The 24115-nt window shown below is 43.4% G+C and overlaps 1 protein-coding gene across 1 annotated transcript; it reads left to right on the top strand.

Annotated features, from left to right (window-relative positions):
* The first annotated feature begins 10406 nt into the window (after positions 1-10406).
* On the top strand, positions 10407-11930 carry PRSS23 (serine protease 23). The gene has a single exon (XM_024763583.1). It carries the CDS (start codon positions 10420-10422, stop codon positions 11545-11547), a length of 1128 nt encoding a protein of 375 aa, XP_024619351.1. The 5' UTR covers positions 10407-10419; the 3' UTR covers positions 11548-11930.
* Positions 11931-24115: the final 12185 nt, after the last annotated feature.

Raw genomic sequence — 24115 nt, 5'->3', positions numbered from 1 at the left:
CATTTCTTCAAACATTGCTATGAAGTAGTCGCCATTTTACTGAGGAGAAAACGGAGGCACAGAAAGGTCAAGCCAAAAGCTACACAACTAATAAGAGGCAGAGCCTGGAATAGTACTCACATAGTTGAATGCCACTGGCATACTCTTAATTATGTTGCTGGACTGTCTTCCTGTGGCCATCTCTTTATTTTGGTGCCTAACACAATGCTTTGCATGTAATAGGTGCTTTGGGAAGTCTCTCCCTTCTTCCCCTCCTTCTAATTCCAACCCCGCCTTCTCTATTAAGTTAGGTATTTGACTTTCAATGGTGTTTCTCCAAATGGAAGCTGGAGAGCCAAAATTTATTTTTTTCATAGTTATGATTAAAAAATTGAATATGAACACATTCTGGATCATTGGGATAACCATCTGATACCAAGTACTGCCTTGTGATCTCAGTGCCTGTGTGAGCTATGCCTTGCCACCAACACTTACCCCTTTACTCGTTATGCTAATAAGAAAGGAATAGCACAAATTTAATCTCTAATTATGTATCAGAGTCAAATGAAAGCCAACTATTACAATAATATAGAGTGTGAGCAGAGGAGGTGTGGTACCTGGAAGGGAGGAAAGAGATGAGAAAATCGAGTCAATACAGGGCCCTTCCCACACCATAAGAGTCGTAGAGCCACGCAGAGCTCAAATGTACTCACACCTGGGCAGTCAGTACCACATGTTGCTAGTAGTAGTTGTGTAAACATTAGTAATTTAAATTTTACAGCTCTGGGAGGAGAATTTTATATTTAACTTATAAATTTGTTTTGGTTTTATTCCAGAATTGTTCAAAAGCTATGACACAAGCTTATATCTCGTTTTATGTTTATAGTAATGCAACGTTTTAAAAGAAAATAATTTAAGCCAGGAGTGGGTTGGTTTAAGAAAATTTTGCCCTTAAAATAGTGCCCTCGTATTTGAGAATCACCACAGAGCGACACGTGTTGGGGCTTTCCTATTTAAAATCGGTGGCAAACACAAGCACCTTGGTCTGTCGTTAACACGTTGGTGTGAAACAGCCTGTTAAGTCCTCTCTTTTTGAGAGCAGACTTTGGTGGGAGACAGGCAGGCTAAAGGGCTTCACAGAAAAAAGAATGCGGCCTCAGTGCATTGGGGCAAGTCATTAAGCCCTGAAAAACCTCCTCCCCTGCCTTACCTGTCAAAGACGGGTAATCTGTACCTTCTTTGCCCGTTCTGTGGGCCGCTTGCCCACTGGGTGAGGAGGTGGCTCCACCCGCTGGTGCCCTGATAGAGAGAGCTGAGGCCTGTGGGCTCCCTACCCAGCCGGTTACTGGAAGCTGCCAAGTCCCTGCCCTGCTCCGGGCCCCAAGCACCGCACTGGGCGCTGCTGAAGGGGATGCAAAGCACTGGCGGTCCTGCCACCGTTTCGCGGGTTTCCGCCCCTTTGAGGCCCCCGAGAGACTGGGTGAAGCGGGAAGGAACTCGGGCATCACCTCAAAACTTTGAAAACTCTCAAAGCGCATGTGGGGTGGGAAGCGCACAGGTTTCTCTCCAACTCTTCAAACTTGCGGAGGGGCTTTTCGCGCACCAGGTGTGGCCCGCGGCCCCAGATCTCGGCTGTCGACTTTAGGCGCCCCTGGTCTTTGCGAGCAGGCGGCGGACCGCAGGCAGCGAAGGCCCCAGGCTCGCTCAGGAAGGGTTGCGCGGGTCCCCGGCCAGGGCGGGCCCTTCCCCGAGATGAGGCGGGGGGACCGCGGGCTGCGTGGCTGGGGGGACGGCACCGGAGACCTCGCCTCGGCTACCCTCGGGGCTCGAGGGGTGCGATCGGCGGCCTGGGGGAGCTCCGCGGAGACTCAGGAGCTGCAGGGCATTTGGAATCACGCAGTGTCACCCGTGGATCGGGTGGGGAAGGAAAGTTTTGCAACTACCATCTCGGATGCTGGGTGGGAGTAGAGAAAGAGCCCGCTCTGGGCACGCTGTCCTCCGGCTGGAAGATGACAACACCGGCGCCTCTTACGTGCACACACAGACACACACACACGCATACCCTCACTTTTTCCCTTGAGTTTTGCACATAAGTATTCCAACAAGATCTGAACATTAATTTTTAAATCCTGGGCATGTGATTGTGAACAAACCTTAGCAAGCAAGGAGACTGCAGCAAAGAGGCTCTTTTCTCTGGTGCCTTGATTGATAACCCTGCGCATCCCTAGAAACTACTGTCCGTGAACTATCAACAGTTGCTGGAAGCAAATATTTCTTCCTGAGCCTGTGGACATTCATCACTAGTTAACGTTTAAAAAAACAGTTTGAAAAAAGTTTCAAAAATGTTTTAAAAGAGGAGGGAGAAAAATTATTTAGATGAAGGAAAACTACTACTCCCCTCCGGAACACAAATTAGGTTTGCTTTCGAACATCTCATGAGAAAGCGGCTGATAAAAAAGCCTGTTTGTTTAATTCCCTTTTGGGTGATATCCATGAGACTTCAGAAACAGCCCCTGGCTGATGGAAAGCTCCTGGTTGTTCAGGATCAGTGTTGGCTCAGGGTTGCCTTCTCTTAGCTTCTGAAACTGAACTTGAGGGGTCCCTGTGCCATCCTTAGGAGCAGGTAGGCCAATGCCAGAATCGTTTTGACGAGGCCCTGTGGTAAGGAGTTGAATTTATGGTTTGAAGTCAGCTGTGGCCAAAAGCTGAATTCCAAATTAATATCAGGCTATTTATTGCACTTGTTTCAGAATCATACCTGTGCATAAGAGGCATTTAAAATAGACCTTATAACTGCATCTCTTAAGAAGTCTGTCAGACAGGAGTGGATTGGAGGTGGAGTGGGCAAAAGGAACTTAGGAACTGCCACGAAAGCCACTATCTGTACTTGTGAAAGTGTTTGTGATCATATGTACACCGTCTGCATTTGAATAGATTGTTTCACTTGTATTTTTGCCACTTAAAGTCAAGAGATAACTCGTCATCCTTTCCATTGCCTGAACTGGAAAGGAAGCATTTTTCCAAGGTAACTAATATGGATCTCATTTTTGTAACACTGACAATTTATTCAGGTAGATGGTGAATGTGGGTGCATTTTTCTGTCTGTAGTATAAGTGCCAAAGTGCCCATTAGTGGGTCTGAGAACACTTCTGGCCCCTGTCTGCAGTGTTTAAGAGTCTCAGGTTCTCCTGCACATCTTTTCTCATAGATCCCTTAGGATTTAATCCACCAGCCATTATTCATGCCTAACTCCCCTCCCCCGCCCCCAACTCCAGGGAATTCGTTTCTCATGGTCTCACCATTGACAGTTTTATACTCTGCTCTTGTTCTGCTGCCAGGTTTGTCCCAGGCTCACTGGGGTAGTTCATTTTGCCTAAAATCTGATAGAGAAGAAGTTAAACTTCGTTTGACCACAAGATTATGTTTAGGGTAGCTGGGCTTGTAAATACCCTGCATTTCTTTCCTGTACGAGACTGTAATTCTTAAACCATTATGTGATTAGGTTTGTTTCCCTTTAACAGGTTCTGTGCCTCAGGAAAATGAGAGCATGCCTGGCTGCAGAGTATTCCCAGAGCTTTGTTCATTTTTAGCTATTTGCTTTAGGAATTAGCATGGTTTCACTGTTCAGTATCCCTGGGCAGAGAGTCCATGGAAAAACCCTTTGCCATCCTTCCAGATGGTGTCCAAAACTTCTATCCTCACAAACTTCCCTGCTGTTTCTTCCTGTCATTACCGTTTATAGTGGTCACAGGAATTCAGATGTTGTACAACAGAGAACTTATATCCTGAGGATTAGATTTTCCCTGCCAGCACTTCTTTGCTATAGGAGTTAAACCATTATCCCAAACACTTGCCCTCTTGAGGAGACCTGTGTTGTTGCAGTTTTCAAGGTGTAGAACTGGCAGAGAGCCATCTCAGTGCCACGGTCTCCAAGCAGTGATTGTTGTCTGCACATCTGCTAATGTGCAGTGTCCCTTCACTGTAAGGTTATTAGTGGGCTTATGAAGTGGCAGCATCTTCATAAGGTATAAATATTTTTAGACAGTGGACAGAGGGACAGCGGCTCATGGTGAGTGTTGGGACATGGAAAGTGTAACCCTCTTGTGAGTCAGATATACTGAGCTGGAAAAGGAATACTGTTTCCATATTACTAAGCATGGCGAGAAAATATTTGCTTACCTTCATTTTCCATTCTTTGTCATTTAGGTGAAGTGATGCATGAAAATACTTAGTTGGGAACTTTAAAAGATAATTATGTATCTAAGGACTCCTTATCCAGTAAAGGCTTATTCCTAGAAATGAAATGTTGTAGACCTGAATTATTTTGTCCAGATTTTTTTTAATTAATTCATTTGTTTTTTAACTTTTTATTTGATATTGGAGTATAGTCGATTAACAATGTTGTGATAGTTTCAGGTGTACAGCAAAGTGATTCAGTTATACATATGCATGTATACATATGCAAGAATTTGAATTCTTTTTCAAATTCTTTTCCCATTTAGGTTGTTACATAATATTGAGCAGAGTTCCCTGTGCTGTACAGTAGGTCCTTGTTGGTTAATAATAAGGATAAGATTTGGAAATGTTCATTCCTTTTTTAAGGTGTGAGTTTTCCAGACAGTTCTATAAAGATAAAATGATTCATTTAAAGTCAGGAGAGAATTAAAAATTACGTGATCCATTAGTTACTTTTCCAGTAGTGAGATTATGACTGTTTTCATCCTAGAGTATTTATGTTTAAATAAACTTAAATGGGCATAGCTAAGGTTTACCAAGAGTTTATAAAAATGGAAACAATAATTGTCTCCTGGGGAATTATCCTAGTATCAGGTGAATTGGGAAATTAATGCAAAGCCACCCACCAAATTTTAAGGTGTTTTATTAATGGGGAAGGGGTCAGGGCAAGGTATAAATGCCTTAGGAAAGGCCCTGAGTTGAAGTAGGGTGTGTCCCTCCCTCCACCCCAAGACTTTGCTAAGGGCTTTCTCACCTAGCCATCCTCTTCTCCATTCTTGAAAGCTGCCCTCTGCTGGAGGCCTTTGTTTCCTTTGCAAACAGATAAGGGAAACCTTGCTGTCCAGACAGGCAAGAGATTAGCATGATAAATTTTCCTTTTCCTTTCCCCTTGTGCCTCCGCCTTCCACAATTCTTTGAGTAAAAGCTCCTGAGCAGTAAATGACAGTGCAGACGCTGTCTATAAACAACATAATGCCTGACCTGGACTTTTGTGTCCCTGGAAAATTATAAAATGAGAGAATCTTGGACCTGGAAAGACCAGAGCTAGAAGACTAAGAGATCATTGTTCATAACAATTTCTAAATCACCCTAAACACACATTCGGTAAAGGAGTGAGTAACTTATGAAGCTTGTAACTTTAATACCGTTGTCAGTTTAAACCCAGGTGGGGACCTGAGAACATACAACTTTCTCTTCCAATTTCTGATCAGGTATTTAAAAACCAAATCAATTTGGAATAATTTGACCTGCATTAATTTCTAAATCTGAATTAAAGTTTTTTTTTAAATACAGTTTTGTAGCTTTCAGAGTTAGATAGAAACTTTATTTATTTTAAATTTATTTAACTTATTTATTTCTTTTTGGCGGTGTTAGGTCTTTGCTGCTACGCGTGGGCTTTCTCTAGTTGCAGCGAGCGGGGGCTACTCTTCTTTGAGGTGCGTGGGCTTCTCATCGTGGTGGCTTCTCTTGTTGTGGATCATGGACTGTAGGTGCGCGGACTTCAGTAGTTGTGGTGCACGGGCTTAGCTACTCCACGGCATGTGGAATCTTCCCAGACCATGGCTCGAACCCGTGCCCCCTGCATTGACAGGCAAATTCTTAACTACTGCGCCACCAGGGAAACCCTAGAAACTTTAATGAAGATATAAAATGTTCTCAGAATAAGGTCTTACCACACAAAATAATGAATAGAGTTGAAATAATAATATAGGGAACTTGTAAGCGATGCTTCAAACTAAGAGAATTAGTGTTTTTGACATATCTGAAAAGTTTATTTTTAAGGGATTAGAGCTTTACCCTGCCCTGTTGGTTTAGCAGTTTTACTTATAGATGGCTGACTTCTCCTAAACTGGTTGACTGCCCAGAATTTCAGTTGTGAAGGCTCTGGATTAGATTAGATGCTATTCGTCTAGAGTCTTAATATTCTAGCCATAGTCTGCAGTAGGCTCTTTACTGCCCTCTAACAGCATCCTGTGATCTGTAAGTAGTCCGGGAGGCCCTTGGCAGAGTCAGCCCTCATTTTGCTGAAGAACAAATTCGATTCTGTGTGTTGAGAGGCTGGAGTGAAGCTGTGGCCAGTGAGAGCCAACACGCATACCCCAGAAAAAGACTTGTTCCTGTGTCTCCACACCCACTAACTGGTTTCTAAAAACAGTGTTTACTTTTTGAAAGGCAGACATTTTTCAAAAAGGTATGCCATGGTGACACATGTGAAATGAGGCATGCTTCAAGGCCTTGGAAAGTATTTTTTAAACAGGGCTTTACTATACAGGGCAAGCACTTGGAAAGGTGAAATTAGAATCAATTTTGCCTGAGAGGGGGTTAATTCATTAAGACAAAGTTCCTATATGGATGTAGGGGTTTTTGCAATTTTAGTACATTAACAATGTTATTTATTTATTTATTTATTTATTTTTGGTTGCGTTGGGTCTCCAACGTTGCTGCACACGGGCTCTCTCTAGTTGCAGGGAGCGGGGGCTACCCTTCGTTATAGTGCACAGGCTTCTCACTGCAGTGGCTTCTCTTGTTGCGGGGCGCAGGCTCTAGGCGCGCGGGCTCAGTACTTGTGGCACACGGGCTCTAGAGCGCAGGCTCAGCAGTTGTGGCGCACGGGCTTAGCTGCTCTGCGGCATGTTGGATCTTCCCAGTCCAGGGCTCGAACCCGCGTCCCCTGCATTGGCAGGCAGATTCTTAACCACTGCACCACCAGGGAAGTCCCTACTTCAGCTTATCTTAAGAAAGAACACACAGAATCCAGAGGTCCAAGCTGCCAGGTATTCCTGTTTTCAAAATATTATTCTTGGGAGAGAGAGAGGAGGAGATGAGATAGTATGATCTCTATATTATCATAAGTTGTAGATATTTTCAAGGGGCAGGAAGAACATGACAGTTAAAATATGCTCGTATTATCAACTAGAACGTGCCTTTTGAAATTCTAAATCTGAAATTTGTATGTTAATTGGATCCTAGGAGTACAGAGTGCAAATTATTTACTGCAGTAAATAATTCACACTCTGTAAGACTGTGCCAGTGGCACGTGTCTTTAGCTTTATCCATTCGTCCAACCGTTGACATTGTCTATTGGCTGGGGTGTCAGGGAAGAGAATGGTAGGAACGAGTCTGAAACTAGTTCAAATACACTTTTAAAAATCCATCTAGGGGGCTTCCCTGGTGGCGCAGCGGTTAAGAATCTGCCTGCCAATGCAGGGGACATGGGTTCGAGCCCTGGTCTGGGAAGATCCCATGTGCTGCGGAGCAACTAAGCCCGTGCACCACAACTACTGAGCCTACGTTCTAGAGCCCGTGCTCTGCAGCAAGAGAAGCCACCGCAATGAGAAGCCCGTGCACCATAACAAAGAGTAGCCCCCCGATCGCCGCGACTAGAGAAAGCCCGCGGGCAGCAACGAAGACACAACGCAGCCAGAAATAAATAAATAAATAAATTTATAAGGAAAACAAAGATAAGCTGAAGTAAACTTGGCTTAACACATCTGTTGCTCAGTGTTAACAGGCATTAATGTTCTCCATGTTATAGTCAAAGTGAGGAGGGTGTGGTATGTACGGGTCCAAGATGAAGCCCTGTGGGAAATACATGATTCCTCCTAGTACATATCACACGTGGCAGGGATTCTGGTGTGGGAGGGCATTTCGTCACCTACACAGCAACTTATACAGAGAAAAGGCTGTCCAAGCCCTAGGTATGTCCAAGGTCTGGGTCCTCGGCTAGGAGATAGGAATAATCAGAGACAACCATCCCCTGAAGTCTCCTGAAGTGTTGTCCTCACCACACCTAACCCACCCCCAAAGTCCCCCTTAGGGAAGAGGGCTCTACCTGCGTTAGCATCCCCTCCCTCATCCATTTAGAACCTTTAGTCCTGGCAGTACCCTCAACCAGCACAAACACTTGTGTGCACATACACTTGCCCCCCATGATTTCAAGGATTTAGAGAAATAATTAGATATATTTCCTCCATGCCAAAGGGCCCAGGGACCCTTCCTATTTGGAAAAATGGAGAGAAACAGTTTCAAGGAATCAGGAAGTCCCAAGGAATTAGCTTTTCCAGGACTTCATTTCTTTCTTTTCCAGCCACGCACTTGACAGAAGTGGAATCAGAAAGTCAAGCAAACAGATCCCAGAGGCAGGTGGGGCAAGCACATACTGGAAAATATAATGTGTGCATATTGGGAGTATGGCTTGGCATGCTTGGCTGGACTAGATCAGATCAATGGGATTTTCCAGTTTTATGTAAAAGAAAGCAAAAGGCACCCAGAAGTTGCTAGCAGCTCTGTATTCTCAAAGAGGAAGCGTGAGAAGAGTGAAACAGTTTCTTCCTGACTCCCACTCCCACTATGTCCCACTAGCTTCTTAAGACCTAACCCCTCCTTGTCCTTGTTTTGGGGTCCTTGATTGCGAATGAATTAACCTACCTGCTATTCAGCTTCTCTTGAACAGAAGGTTCGGAGCCAGTCTGAGCCAACTGATGCTTCAATATTTATAAGAGTACTGCCAGTCATCTTTGTTGTTGTTGTTTCTCTAGTGGGATGATTATTCTGGGTCTTTAAAACATACCTTTCAGGATAAAATCCAAACTCCTTCATCTAGTATACACAGCCCTTCATAACGTGGCTCTCACCTGCTGCTTCCACCATGTCCTCTGTTCCACCCTTGCTGAGCTTAGTGTGTTACCGAAGTGACTTGTACTGTTGCCTGTCTCCTTGCCCTTGCATAGATGGTTTTTCCCTCTAAGAGTCCCCTTCACTCTCTTAGCAAATTTCTGTTCAGCTTTAACACCCATCTCAAGCATCACCTCCCCCGGGATGCCTCCCCTGTACTTCTTCTCCCCCACAACTGGATTCCACACCCTTTCTCTGAGCTACCACGTCATCCATGTGCATCTCTGTCATTAGCACTCAGCATGCATCATTCAAAATGTTTTTTCACAGATGTAGAGAACAAACATATGGATACCAGGGTGGGGGGGTGGGATGAACTGGGAGATTGGGATTGACATATATACACTATTGATACTATGTATAAAATAGATAACTAATGAGAGCCTACTGTATAGCACAGGGAACTCTACTCAATGCTCTGTGGTGACCTAAATGGGAAAGAAATCCAAAAAAGAGGGGATATATGTATATGTATAACTGATTCACTTTGCTGTATGGTAGAAACTAACACAACATTGTAAAGCAACTATACCCCAATTTAAAAAATATATATTTTTTGAGCTACACTAATCATTCATTCATTCACTCTTCATAAATACAAACTATCCATGCAATAAATCTTTGTTGAGTTGCTGGCATAGGCCCAAGTTCAAGGCATGTAGACTAGCTGGGAACACAGATGCACAGACCTGAAAAAGTAACCAATAGTTACTTGAAATAGGAATAGAAATAGTCACAGTGTGATACTTGATGCAATATTAGAGCTTTAGATCTTTGACAAAGACCCTGGTAGTATACAACAAAATCCAAAGGATGAAGGAATATTTGGTTTGTCAGAGACCTGGTTACTCTGAAACTAAACTTATAATAGTTAAAGTTGTTCTAAATTCAAAGCAAAGCAAAACAAATAAAACAAAAAAAGTCTCATTCCCTCTTCTCAATCACTCACCATTTAAAAGCAATCAGAGTCCCAGTAAGTGTGACACTGTGGACCCATCCCTCCTTGATGCCTTAGTCATTCAATAAACTGTGTAATTTAAATTTACCCTCGAGATGAGCAAGTTACTCTGAACATTTTCGAAGTACATCCTATAATGAGATTGAGAGGAAGGAAGGAAAGAAAGGCAGGGGGACCAGGAAGGTAGGAGAGGATGAAAGTATAGAATCAAGCACAAAGAAGGCTCAAAATTGTATGGATATCAGGGCTGGTCAAGCAATTCATCTGTGAATTAATGACTCCATGCACCTGCCCTGCAGCAGGCCGTCCTTAGGGACACCTTAAACATCAAGGGGAATGAATACCCAATTTCATTTTGGGCACCCAGCCACAGGAACAAACAAGGTCAAGCCCTTGCGTTGTGAGTGAGACCATTACCTAGGGATTCCTCTCCACACCCCCGATTAATGAGCAGGGTTCACAGTCTTAAAACAATGACAGGCATGCCCCCAGGCTGCCTCCCCAGCAAAGGAGAGCTCAGCCCCTTGCCCTCCTGACCTGCCTGTCTTTGTTCCTGCAGGGTGGTGCTCAGCATGGCGGGGACCCCAGGGCTTCTCCTCCTCTCCATCCTCGTCTGTGCTGTTGGGCAGGTGAGCCCCTACGGCGCCCACTGGAAACCCACCTGGCCTGCCTACCGCCTCCCCGTGGTCTTACCCCAGTCTACCTTAAACTTGGCCAAGCCACACTTTGGGGCCGAAGCCAAATTGGAAGTGTCCTCCTCATGTGGCCCCCAGTGTCATAAGGGAAGTCCACTGCCCACTTATGAAGAGGCCAAGCAGTACCTGTCCTATGAAACCCTCTATGCCAACGGCAGCCGCACCGAGACACATGTGGGCATCTATGTCCTCAGAAGTGGTGAGGGTGAGTCTTCGGGAAAGTCTCGAAGGAAGCGGCAGATTTATGGCTACGACAGCAGATTCAGCATTTTTGGGAAGGACTTCCTGCTCAACTACCCGTTCTCAACATCGGTGAAGTTATCAACAGGCTGTACCGGCACCCTGGTGGCGGAGAAGCACGTCCTCACGGCTGCCCACTGCATACACGATGGGAAAACCTACGTGAAAGGAACCCAGAAACTGCGAGTGGGCTTCCTGAAGCCCAAGTTTAAAGATGGTGGTCGAGGGGCCAACGACTCGAGCCCAGCCGTGCCCGAGAAGATGAAATTTCAGTGGATCCGGGTGAAGCGCACCCATGTGCCCAAGGGTTGGATCAAGGGCAATGCCAATGACATTGGCATGGATTATGACTATGCCCTCCTGGAACTCAAAAAACCCCACAAAAGAAAGTTCATGAAGATTGGGGTAAGCCCTCCCGCCAAGCAGCTGCCAGGGGGCAGAATCCACTTCTCCGGTTATGACAATGACCGACCGGGCAACTTGGTATACCGCTTCTGTGATGTCAAAGATGAGACCTATGACCTGCTGTACCAGCAGTGTGACGCCCAGCCCGGGGCCAGCGGGTCCGGGGTCTACGTGAGGATGTGGAAGAGACAGCAGCAGAAGTGGGAGCGAAAAATTATTGGCATCTTTTCCGGGCACCAGTGGGTAGACATGAACGGTTCTCCACAAGATTTCAACGTGGCTGTTAGAATCACCCCTCTCAAATATGCCCAGATTTGCTATTGGATTAAAGGAAACTACCTGGATTGTAGGGAGGGGTGACGCGGTGTTCCTTTCTGGCCGTTCTTAATGGTCTTCTATTCTAGGAGAGGCCAAATTTTGTCATTGGTGTGTGTGTGTGTGTGTGTGTGTGTGTGTGTGTGTGTGTGTGTGAAATGTGTTATAATATCTTTTACCTAATTTTTTAAATTGCAAGATGACTGGCTGTATTATTTGAAAACTGGTTTGTGTATCATATATCATTTAAGCAGTTTGAAGGCATACTTTTGCATAGAAATAAAAAACATACTGATGTTTGGGTCAATAGGGAAGATTTCGTGATTAAGTTAATCTTTCACCTTTTGAGAACTTTGATTTTTATTTCACCTGAACTTGTTTCCAAAGCTTATATTAAATACATGGCATATGGGAGACACAAATTCTTATGTGTGTGTTTGCGTGTATTTTCTCCTGAGGTTCAACTTGCTTCATTTTGTTCCTTTTAGTGCCTAATCATTAATGTTTCCAGGCAGTGTTCCCCACCACATACAACTCTTAGGAACTTTCACAGTACTTTTTAGACAGGCAGTTATAATATTTTGGATTTGGGGGCATTTGCACAGAAGTCCTAGATCAGTAAAATAATTTATCAATTACACTGGTACACATATTAAACTGTATCCTACAGTAAGTATTCCAAGCATCTTTCAGTTTTGAAATAGTTTCTCTTCTGAAGACTCTTGCTGTTCTTTCTGGGAAGCCTCGGCATGTGGCTCTGCCAGCGTTTGTAGTCACACCAGAGTAAGCAAGATTGTTTACGCCAATCCTTCCACTTAACAGGATTTCACTCACATTTCTTGAACTAGCTGTTTTCCAGGAGACAATAATCAGGGCCTAATTAGAACAGGCTGTATTGCTTCCCAGCTAACAGTTGTGGTCACACTAAAAACAATCATTGTATTTTACCCCTGGAGTGTAGCACATCTCATGTTTTATCATTTGGATGGAGTCATTTAAAATGAATTAAATTCCAGAGCACAATGGACACATTGCTTGGCAGATGTCACAACAGAATAACCACTTGTTTGGAGCCTGGCACAGTCATCCAGCCTAATCAAAATTATTCTGCATAGTTTTCAGTGTGCTTTCAGGGAGCTGTGGACTTGTGCAATTTGGAAACTTTTCTCTCTTACTTATTTTATAGTAAAAATATTTGGAAAATGCTTTAAGAAAAACCAATATGGCTTTTTTTTTTTTTTTACTAGCTTTAAAAGGGCCTCTTTTACTAGAATTCTCCAGGCTACAGACACCCATAATCAAGTACAAGAGTAAAAAATGAAAATTGGGAATGCAGAATGGATCAGAATCACCACTTCAATAAATGTCTTTATGAATGTTTTATCAATACGATCATCACAGTATATAAGGAAAGGATTTAGACTCATTTTATGTTTTCATTCTATGCCTCTCAGCCCGAGCACTTCTTTCTAAATGTATCAGTAGAGACAAAAAAGCAAATGAATTACAAGGCAGATATGTGGTGTGCGTGCACCCCTGACATTTCCAGCCTGCATTGTGACTATTTATTTGTGAGGACATTGAACTACAGCACTGATGCTTAAACCTTCTCCGGGTGACTTTTGGCTTATGTTCCTCGAGCTTTTCAGAAGAATAATCCTGATAAAGCACTCAAGAAACTACAACCATAGTGCGTTCCTCAAATTACGTAAGAAATACTGTGCATAGCAGAGATGCAAGGCCACCAGGAATCTTTGGATTTACACTACAATATGCTTTGGAATCTAACAGGAATCTAGCCTGAGGAAGAAGAGAGGTCTCCATCTCTATGTCTGGTATTTGGGGGTTTTGTTTGTTTTTGCTCTTGCTTGGTGCTAAAGGAAGTTTGCTGGACACCTAGACCAGAACTGATTTTTTAAAAATATATAGATAGGGCTTCCCTGGTGGCACAGTGGTTGAGAGTCCGCCTGCCGATGCAGGGGACACGGGTTCGTGCCCCGGTCTGGAAAGATCCCACATGCCGCGGAGCGGCTGGGCCCGTGAGCCATGGCCGCTGAGCCTGCGCGTCCGGAGCCTGTGCTCCGCAAGGAGAGAGGCCACAACAGTGAGAGGCCCGCGTACCGCAAAAAATATAGATAGATAGATAGATGCTCCTTTTATGAAGCACATTGATTTCTTGATTTTGATTTTTTGCAATGTTGAAACTCAACAACGGTGGGCAATGGCACAAAGTCAAAATAGTACAATATTTAGTTCACAAGTAGATGTAATTTACTAAGAATATTACCCACAGCCTATATACAGCATAATTCATAGAATTGTAAAAGAAGACTATATAATACTTCAACGTGTCCACCTTTTCAGTGGTAATAGAAAGAATCATCGTATAGAAATATCATGGAAGTTGAAATAAAGAAAAGGCTCTTGCAATATTATTAATATAATTAGTGCTTTACATATATTAGTTGTACATTGTAAGGATATACTCCTAGTAAGGCTAGTAGAACAACGTTTCCTGAAGTGTGTGCCTTAAACACCTATCCTTCCAGATTTTCTACCAAAAATAAAAATGGCACCATCATCAAGGCGGGGGGGGGGGATGCCTCACAATATTCCCTCTCTTTATTGGGGATTCACTTGCATGTTTGCACATTAAAAGCGTTAAGAAGTCCTGTAATAAAGAGACATGTTTTAAAATCTGCATTTCAATAAGCACCTTTGATCACGGAAACCTTGTTTCCTCATATAATACCTACGAGTGATTTAGTGTTCTAATGAAGACATTTTGGGGATTGCCGTAACAGCCTTCTGGTCTAGGTGGCGCTGCAGAAAGTATGAGTCCTGAGTGGTGTCAGGTACCCGTGCCTTTTGGGTTCACCAGAACCCCGTATCCAGATCTGGCAATGTCCAGAAGGTGAAACAGGAGACAATTAACTTGAAACATCATTTGTTGTTGAGAATCAGAAGGTTGTGGCAGAACTGGGGACACATATTTTCCGTAGACTATACAAAGTTTTGAAGCCAGTCCCAAAAAAGCGGGGGGAGGGGAAATAGGGCTAAAAGAGATACAGAAATATGAACTGGCCAGTGGCAGAGTTGTACCTGTGTTCTCTCTTTACCCTTTTTGGACCAGAAAATGGATTTGTTAAAAAAAAACCTGTTAAGTAAAGCGGAACCCCAAGATCCTGCTCTTCACTCTTGTGTGACTCATTCTACCCGCTCAGGGGGAGGGCAAGCCCGCGATGACACCTGGGTCAATGTTTAATGATGTCTCTCTAACACCTCCGGGGGGCTTTAGTTTCGAACTAGTGAAGGATGACAAGCCTTCACTGGAGTGAAGATTCCGGTCTTTCCGCCCTGTGCTAGCTGAAGGGTAAGTGGCAGCCATCCAGTGTCCGAAACAAGTTCGACAGCAGTCCTCAGCATTTCCTCTCTCACGGCTGGTCAGAGCTCGCGGCCAAGGAGGCTAGTGGACCGTCCCTGCACTAGCCTGGGTTTCCCTCCTGCTTTCTCTGAGCTTTACTGCTCATGTCTGTCCTTTTTCTTTGAATCAGCTCAAGGGTGCCTTGAAATTGCCTCCCTCAACTGATTTTTATGAATATTTGGTAGAGTGGCCATTTAATTTATCATACTTTTTTGAGACTGACTGAAAGGGAATTCCATTAATAATGAGGCTAGGGCAGCAGGCACACCACCGGTAGGTACTGGGAAATCCAGCATGTCTGGTCACCTAAACTGGTAAGCCCTGCAAAGCACTGTATGGAATGCGGGCCGACAGCATCTTCGTGAACCTAGGAACACAGTGGGGCTGCACGCCTTCTTGGCCTAGATCAGCATTCTGAGGGCCTCTGATAGGGGAAGGGCATTTAAAAATCCTTCCAGTGGGATGGGGTCTAGAGTCCCTAGGTGGTAAACACAAACCATTTCTAGCAGATGAACAACCCATCTGTTTTTAGTCTTCTGTTTCCCCAGAGAAGGGAATAAACCAGCTTCCAGAACAAGAGTAAATAAGACTGAGAGCTAGGGCAACAGACTGGTGTTGAGGGGGACGACGGCCTTGGAGTTGGGCCGACTGATTCCATAGTTGCCTGCTTCCTTTTGGTGAATAAATCTCAATGCACTTCAATTTATTGTGTTTTTTGAGGTACGCGGGCCTCTCACTGTTGCGGCCTCTCCCGTTGCGGAGCACAGGCTCCGGATGCGCAGGCTCAGCGGCCATGGCTCACGGGCCCAGCCGCTACACGGCACGTGGGATCTTCCCGGACCGGGGCATGAACCCGTGTCCCCTGCATCGGCAGGCGGACTCCCAACCACTGCGCCACCAGGGAAGCCCTCAATTTAAAACTTAAAACCCTCCTCTCTGATTTAAATATCCTCTCTCTCTGGGCTCCTACTCCTCCAGGGGGCTGGGGTAGAACAGAAGAGGAAAAGGGCAAACATCTGGGTCCGCTCGTCAGTGGTTGCTGCTTCTTAGATAATACCAGCTCTTTCATCCTCCTTGGCTCTTTCCTCTGGTGATGTAACCCTCTGCCTCCTGCTGCCGGCACACTCTTACCTGGAAGACAGGCCTCTCAAGTGGTTAACCAGCAAAATATCCCAAGTCCAGCCATACTCTTCTAGGCTGACATTACCCATGAGAAACTCACAGGCTTGCTATATACCCAACTATGAGCTAGCTGCCCATTGAAGATCTGGGAAGAAAATATTCTAGGCTGAGGGAGCTGGAGTGCAAGGGCCCCTGGCAGGATCAAATTTGGTCCGTTCAGGAGGTGAAATGGGTGGAAGGGTTAAAAAGTATAAACTTTCACTCTAAAATAAATAAGTCATAGGGATGTTATGAGGAATATGGTGACTATAGTTAATAATACTATATTATATATTTGAGAGTTTCCAAGAGTAGATCTTAAAAATTTTTATCACAGGAAGAAATTTTTGTAACTATGTATGTGACGGATATTAACTAGACTTATTGCGATGATCATTTCACAATATATAGAAATAGTCAATCATTATATTTTATATCTGAAACTAATATAATGTTATATGTCAATTATATGTGAATTTTTTTAAGAAAAAGAATGACACTTAGGTTTGGGGGCTGAGCATCCAGGTAGATTGCAGGTGCCATTTGCTGAGATGGGAAAGAGGATTAGGTTTGGGATCAAGAATTTTGTGTTCTGCTGGTGGGAATGTGAACTGGTACAGCCACCATGGAGAACAGTATGGAGGTTTCTTAAAAAACTACAAATAGAACTACCATATGACCCAGCAATCCCACTACTGGGCATATACCCTGAGAAAACCATAATTCAAAAAGAGTCATGTACCAAAATGTTCATTGCAGCTCTATTTACAATAGCCCAGAGATGGAAACAACCTAAGTGTCCATCATTGGATGAATGGATAAAGAAGATGTGGCACATATATACAATAGAATATTACTCAGCCATAAAAAGAAACGAAATTGAGCTATTTGTATTGAGGTGGATAGACCTAGAGTCTGTGATACAGAGTGAAATAATTCAGAAAGAGAAAGACAAATACCGTATGCTAACACGTATATATGAAATTTAAGAAAAAAAAATATCATGAAGAACCTAGGGGTAAGACAGGAATAAAGACACAGACCTACTAGAGAATGGACTTGAGGATATGGGGAGGGGGAAGGGTAAGCTGTGACAAAGCAAGAGAGAGGCATGGACATATATACACTACCAAACGTAAGGTAGATAGCTAGTGGGAAGCAGCCGCATAGCACAGGGAGATCAGCTCGGTGCTTTGTGACCGCCTGGAGGGGTGGGATAGGGAGTGTGGGAGTGAGGGAGACGCAAGAGGGAGGAGATATGGGAACATATGTATATGTATAACTGATTCACTTTGTTATAAAGCAGAAACTAACACACCATTTTAAAGCAATTATACCCCAATAAAGATGTTAAAAAAAAGAAACTAACACACCATTGTAAAGCAATTATACTCCAATAAAGATGTAAAAAAAAAGAAAAGAAAAGAATTTTGTGTTGGTCATGTTGTGTTTGAAATATCTAATGGACACCCAAGTGGCGATGTCAAGTGAGCACTTGAATTGCTAAGCAAGGACCTCTGATAGTGAAGCTCAGTAGAAAGATCTTGAATTGGCATGTAGATGGCACGTAAAGCCACAGAGTGAGAGAGTATCACCTGGGGAGAGAAGGAGCGGAATGAGGCTTGAGGAGAGGGCCGAGGATGGGATCCTGGTCCACCATCATTTAGAGACGGGGCTCATAGAGGAAAAGGAGGAGGAAGAGGCAGCCAAGAGGCTGAGAAGAGGCAGCCAATGAGGGCAGAGGAAAATCAGGAAAGTGTGGCCTCCCAGAAGCCAAGAGAAAAAAAGTTCAAAGCCAAGTGGGGGAGGGAGGAGGGCAAAGGGGCAGGACCAGAAGAGGTTGTACCCAGAAATGTCCTTCTGGCTGGTGGGCAAGGCAAGAGGTGGTAGGCAGGGGCCCAGTAAGGAGCCACCTGGTCCTCCAAGCAGAACCTCGCCTCGTGCAGTTCTGTGCTCCCCACTGCATGAGCACAGGCTCTGCTTCCTCGTTACCTGTGATGACTGATTAACCGAATCCTCAGTGGAGCCCTCAGGAAGTGCAAGGATCCAGGGCCACACGCTCCCTGGGGGAGTCCAAGGGCAACAAAAACAGGGGCTCAGGGAGGCCCACGGCCATCCCCTTCTGCCCAGCCTGATATTCTCTGAGGATAGAAAGCGCAGCGTGACTCTTCGGTGTGGGGTCTGTGTGTGTGTGTGTGTGTGTGTGTGTGTGTGTGTGTATGTATCAAGTGTGTAAAAATACCAAGTGCTCTCTTAGTCTTGACTTATCACTGTCTCTCATCTTCAGACTTTAAAAGGACTAAGACACGCTCTTTCATAAAGGGTGAGGACAGGTCTGAGAAGGTCGAGTTCCAATCCAGTGAAGCAAGACTGAGGTGTTTGCATTGGAGAGAATGAGGAGAATCTCGGAAAACGAAATAAACAGAGCGCGTGAGTGGAACTGGAGTAGCAGCCTTGGGAAACGCAGCTCAGCCTTGCCGTCAACTGAGCTGTCTTCTCAGGAAGGCCTCCCCTGACCATCCTCTCTGAAAGGTCAACTCTCCACAGCCCCCGCCTCAGACGGGTCTGACTTCCCTTCCCTGCTTTAATGTCTCTGCTTAACACTAATCAATATCTCACATACTCTATATTAATTTCTCTTGTTTGTCCCCCACTACTAGAATATAATTTTGTGAAGACAGGGATTTTTGTCTGTTGTATCCCCACACTTAGACCAGTGGCTGGCCCTTCCCCCATCTCTTCAATTATTCAGCCATTCAGTTATTCTTTCAGCAAGAAGCCCTTCTTGGTGCCAGTCACTGTGCTGACACTGGAGTTGCAGAGACAGATGAGACACATCCCTGTGCTCAAGGTGTTCCTGTGTCTTCTCCTTTTGAGGTCACTGTAGTCCTGACTCTTGCTCTACTCCCCAGAGAGGTAAGGCTCAGTCACTACCCTGTCTACAAGAATATCTTGGTGTCAGAGAAATGGAATTGCCACTTTGTAAATTGAACTAATTGAATGTTCCTCTCACATTTTAATAAACCTTTGAGTTAGATCGTCCTGCCTGGTTAGTGCCTTTCTTTTCTGGGATTTTTTAATACTGCTCTGCATCCAGTTTCCTGACGGAAAATGCCATGTTTGGTAAACCAGTATAACTCAGGCATGACTAATATCTGCCTCGCTTGGACATAAGGACATTGTCCTTTAGCATTGACACATTTACTCACTCCAGGATGTTTGCTAGACCAGAGTTAGAAGATCCCCCAGAAATGTCACCATTTTTTTTCTATCCTCATGGGGAAAATGTGTTTGTTGATTGACTCTAACATAATATCAGGAAGAATTCATTCAGTTCCCCCCTTTTTTTTGATCAGCTTCTTTATGCCTCATTAAGTTCTTCAAGTTGTTTAATGTCCCACATTCTCTTCATTTGCATTCATCTGAGGACTTAAAATGGTAAAATGTTATGGAGAATCACTCATAAAAAATAATTTGACTTGAAATCCAGTTATTTATAATACTCACTGTGTGAAAGGATAAAACATAATTATGATTACACTTGAGTCTATACATCCAGACATGAACATTGTAATCAGATTTCTTTTCAGTCCATATTTTTTCAAATGGCTCATTTTTGTTGAAAATATAGCTCTTCGGAGTAAGAAAGAGCCTTTGATTTGATTTTTTTTTATGACTTTCTTACTGTGAGCTCTGTTTCCCTAGACATTTTCTTTTTAATTTATAGTGTATTGAATTATGTTTTTCTTGACTCTGGAGCTCCATAACCCTTTTACAGTGTTTGTTTTAGATGCCATTTTAAAAACCTTATCTTTTGAAATGTTATCAATCTGCCTAGAGAGTCAAGCTGGTGCTTTGGCAAATTTTAAGCTCTTTAGATGGTTACAATTGAAAAGATAAAAAACAAAGTAAGAAATCCTGTGATTGCAGATCAAACTTTTCTAAGGGGCTGGCCAGCATTTTTAAAACAAACTCTATATTTTATTAAAGTGCCCTATATTTCTGGCTCACTGATTATCACCATGTTGTAGAGGTGAGACAAAGAGGCTTATGTGATAGACCTGAACATCAATTAGAGTTTCTTTTGTAGAGGGTATTCACCATTCAACTCTCCTGTTTGCCATCGGCTTGTTGACTTTTTATAGCCAGTGAAAACCCATCCAAGGATCTTACAATTTCCCCATGAATTTGCTCTTATAAAGAATTTATATTGGATTGAGGCAAGTATCAGGCCATTCGTTCATGAAATCAACAAGCATTTATTGAATACCTCCTATGTGCAGACACTTTTCTAAGTGTTTTACATAGATTAATTCATTTACTTTCCACTACAAACCTATGAAAGAGGCATTGATTTTATCTCCATTTCAGAGATGGGAAAATCCAGGCACAGAGAAGTTAACTTGACAAGAAAAAACATTTAAAATTGGGATTCATATCCTAGCAGTCTGCCTCCAGAGCTCACGCTCTTGTTCTACTTATAGCAAGGTGTCCTGGAACTACTGGTAATGTATCAACTTAGCATACCTCCCTGGTTGGGGGAGGGGGCTTCAGGGAATGCAGCACAGAGCAAAAGATGTTTGATCTTTGATGAAGCATCAACTTAGTCCCCGTGAGCAACTGGTTAGCATATACTGAGTTATCTGGAAAGAAGATGCACTAGAAAAAGGATAAGTGCCTGTATCTGCAAAGCTGCATTACATACCTAAGAACGTGTAACATCAGTAAAAGTGGAATACAAATCATGCGTGATTCCATTCATTTTATATGCGAACGAAGTATTCTAAGTTATTTTTACGCTTGTCAAATTATACGTATATCTTTCATTAAAATCTATTTAAAATGGCTAACATTCAGAAGTTTCTGAAATGCCTCAGAGAAGAGATTCAAGTGTTCAAGATACACTGTGATTCTAATTCTGTTGTTTGTGATGATAACATGATTCTTTCCTTTTGTTTTTCTTAGCATCTTTATTGGAGTATAATTGCTTTACAATGGTGCGTTAGTTTCTGCTGTATAACAAAGTGAATCAGCTATACATATACATATATCCCCGATAACATGATTCTGAACAACTCTTATTTAATAAATGTTTCTGACCATTTAGGAAGACCTTTCTCTCTAGCTCAGAAAAGAACCTCCCAAAATAAATGACAGTTTGAAATACAACCTTGGTCTGCAGATTCATACTAAACGAGCTCAGATTTCTTCAAGCTTTGAAAAACATACTAAAAAAAAATCCTCTCTCCCCAAGTGAACTTTCCCTGGCCAACTGGGCTGTTTGCTCATTCTTGGGTCGCCCCCTAGTGGTGTATTCAACTTACGACTATTTCTCAGATACTAATAGGCCGCTTTGTGTATTTGTTTTTCATTTTGTCCCTTCCACATTTTTTGCTTTTGCCCAGAGAAACCTCCAAAGACAGAATCTTGAAATGAAAAGTGTACAATGTGCAAAGTGTCCCAAACACTCAGTGGTGATCAAGACACTACTGACGCTGATGGTGGTGAAATCCTGCCTTCAAGTTTGTACTCTTGCTTTTCCTCTTTGTACCATGGTACCATGTTTTTACTTGTCCACCCCTCACTCTCTTCCCTTTGCCAACATCCCAGTGGAATGGTGCCAGGTAGCCTAAGGATATGACAATGACTTACAGGCAATGCTGTGCCTTGAAAATGCCAATGAAGCCCACTGAATGCTGCTGGGTGGGAGCCCCCTCCTCTCACCCACATAAACAAGCCGGCCCTAGGGGCCTCAGTCAGTCCCAGACTTCTTGACTCCTGCTGGGCAACCGGAGCTGTGACTCGCTGGCTCAACCACTTGACCACCATCCAAATAGCATGAGAAGGGTGAGGCCCGGCCCGTGTCATGGACCTGACCCTCTGCAGAACGCTGGGTCCTGGCCAATTAGTCCAGAACCAGGAAACTCAGTGCACACACATCATTACTTCAAACAACCTTCGTGAATAAGCAAAAAGCCAATAATTTGTTGGATTCAATAAGTCAGAGTACCAATGAATGTTTTAAAGTAAAATGGTTTTTAAAGATTTTGAAGAAAAAAACCACACTCCGATTCATTTTAATGGAGCAAAGCTCACTCACAAAGCTACACTGAGAATTCAGAGCAGGGGGCTTTGGGGAAGGGAGGGTGACGCTAAAGAGGACCCTTGTCCAAGAGAAAAGAGGGGAAATTGAGAACAGTGGGCTGGAGTGGGGGAAATATTAGCTCTGAAACTATGAAGGAACCCACTCTCTTCTCTGGAGTGCTTGAGCCCACAAGATGCCCTGAGCAATGGCAAAGGACCATGTGTGGCCATCTGACCCTATTTTAGAGGTGCTTGGATTATTTACTTCATTGTGATTTAATCTCACCTTCTTCTACCGCATCTCCCCTCCCAACTCCTACATTGAACTAGTGAGTGTATGAGCAACGAACTGAGGCAGAGACTTGGGTGCCAGTCCTGTCAGGATGCTGATCTGACTATATGTGGCTCCTCGACCCTGTTTGTGATCAAAGTACCACTCACCCAGTAAACCCAGAAAGGAGCCTCTCTGCCGAGCAAGGTAGCGGGAAAGCATCACTTCCCTCTGAGGGCATGAGCAAATGGGGCTGAGATTCCACCTAAATGTCTACGTGAACAGAACAACTCTGCAAACAGATCGGCATCACTGAGTTTCCAAAACAGGAGAAAATGCGAGCATCTCCAGTCTCTGTGAATTGTCGTGCAAATTCTTCTAGGAGTAACAGCTCCACGGCATCATCGAATCTGGAATCTAAATATTTGCTTTAGGAGATTATAGGAAGGCTGTTAAATCATAAACCATGTCCTGATTTTGTACTCCCACATACAGGTCATTCTTTACATTTATTGAAATGGGGGAAAGGGTTATGTCTCTATCACTCTTTATTCCTTAAAATAAAGCCTTCCCTTTCTTTGAGTCTATTCATTAATTTTCATAATTTAATATCTGGATTTTATAGAATCCTTTACAATTTAACACCTCTTTTGCTCCCTTCTCATAACAGCCCTGGTCATCACTTTCATAATTATATTTTCTTACAACTATATATTGCTCTTCACGGTTCATAAAACACATATTCATGATCTCATGAACCGCCCCCCCCAGAAGCCCCAGGAGGCCGGTAAAGCAGTTGCTATTATACACATTTTACAGGTGAAAAAACTACCAGCTGAAGAAGTTAAATCATTTGCTCCAGGCTGCGAAGCTCAATGGTTGAGTTAGGAATGGAACCCAACCGTCTCACTGCTTAACTTAATTTAGACTCCACCCTACATCAAGAAGGTCCCACACTTGGGCTGTGACAGACTTTATTCAAGACTTAGATTTTTCTTTCATAAAACTTTTTTTAAATTAATTTTTATTGGAGTACAGTTGATTTACAATGTTGTGTTAGTTTCTGCTATACAGCAAAGTGAAGCAGTTATACATTTCTCCACTCTTTTTTTAGATTCTTTTCCCATATAGGTTATTACAGAGTATTGAGTAGAGCTCCCTGTGCTATACAGTAGGTTCTTATTAGTTATCTATTTTATACATAGTAGTGTGTATATGTCAATCCCTTAAAAATGTAAACAAGTGAATTGTGTGATTTATAAGGCAAAATGTCTATATTAAAAGACAGTCACATATTTGGATGCTAAATAAACATTTTATGGTGCAAATTACCACTATGCCCGCCAGATTTCCAAAATGGATTAGCATCCTTAGTCATTATTCAGCAGTAGGTACTCAATAAACATTTTGTTGGATGGATGGATGGATGAATTGGTGGGTGGATGGATGGATGGATGGATGGATGGATGGATATGGTGCTGGCCCCGTTCTGGGTCAACACTGAGCAAAACAGGCAGGTGCCCTGCTGCACATCATTCACAGGCAAGTGGAGAGACAGACTTCCCACACGCAGTTTTAGTTATGTCTGATGAGTGTTATAATGTTAAATGTTAACTTTATTCTAGGCCAGGGTTCAGGTTGAACCCTTAGGCCCATAGGTACAGTGCCTGAGG

The sequence above is a fragment of the Neophocaena asiaeorientalis genome, unplaced genomic scaffold (genome assembly GCF_003031525.2).
Source record: "Neophocaena asiaeorientalis asiaeorientalis breed wild unplaced genomic scaffold, Neophocaena_asiaeorientalis_V1.1 scaffold946, whole genome shotgun sequence".
In the NCBI taxonomy this organism is placed as follows: Eukaryota; Metazoa; Chordata; class Mammalia; order Artiodactyla; family Phocoenidae; genus Neophocaena; species Neophocaena asiaeorientalis.
This window is presented reverse-complemented; position numbering and strand designations above follow the sequence as displayed.